General features: G+C 54.4%; 1 protein-coding gene across 1 annotated transcript in view; it reads left to right on the forward strand.

Moving 5' to 3' along the window:
• LOC108251036 overlaps window positions 1-811 on the forward strand; it is a 19,105-nt gene that overhangs the window by 12,047 nt on the left and 6,247 nt on the right. The window contains exon 8 of the mRNA XM_017441191.3: window positions 457-676. Coding sequence (XP_017296680.1) covers window positions 457-676 — 220 coding nt within the window. The remainder of the gene's footprint in view (window positions 1-456; window positions 677-811) is intronic.

Raw genomic sequence — 811 nt, forward strand, 5'->3', positions numbered from 1 at the left:
CCTGCAGCTGCTGAGGAGCCGAGTTCCTGCAGCTGCTGAGGAGCCGGGTTCCTGCAGCTGCTGAGGAGCCGAGTTCCTGCAGCTGTTCACATTCAGATCTTTAAATGTTTGTCTCTGGGCTGAAGGTCTGGAGTCCTGTTGGTTGGTCACACTCAGACAACCTGAAAGCTAAAGATTCATTTAAAAACAGAACCCGCCCCCACATTAAATGTTTCTGTCTCCTGGTGGTTTTGTGTCAGTAACTCAACCCTGAGTCGGGTTGGATGGAACCGGGCCCTGGTTTACACGGATCCGGAGGCATCTTTAGGTTCAATCAGCATCAGATCATTTCTGACCTCCTTCAGCTGATGTTAGACTTTAGATAAATCTGTTGCAGCTTCTCCTGTGGAACAGATGAGGCTCGTTAACATCTGGAAGCAGCGTTCCTAACGGTTCTTGTCTGCTTCGGCTCTGCAGCTGCTGCCCTACCTGCAGGCCAACCTGACGGGCTTCAGGAAGCTGGAGATCCTTAACTTCAGGAAGGGCAGCGTGGTCGTCAACAGCAAGATGAGGTTCTCCAAGTCGGTGCCGTACAACGTGACCGAGGCCGTCCGCTGCATCCTGGACGAGTTCTGCTCCTCCACCGCCAAGAAGATGCACATCCACATCGACAGGAGAGCCCTGGACGTCGAACCAGGTTTGTACAGGCAGACGGGCGGGCGGGCAGACAGACAGACAGAGAGAGACAGGGAGACAGACAGAGAGACAGGCAGGCAGAGAGACAGACAGGCAGGGAGACAGAGAGACAGGCAGAGAGACAGACAGGCAGGGA

Source organism: Kryptolebias marmoratus, linkage group LG19 (assembly GCF_001649575.2).
Source record: "Kryptolebias marmoratus isolate JLee-2015 linkage group LG19, ASM164957v2, whole genome shotgun sequence".
Taxonomy (NCBI): Eukaryota; Metazoa; Chordata; class Actinopteri; order Cyprinodontiformes; family Rivulidae; genus Kryptolebias; species Kryptolebias marmoratus.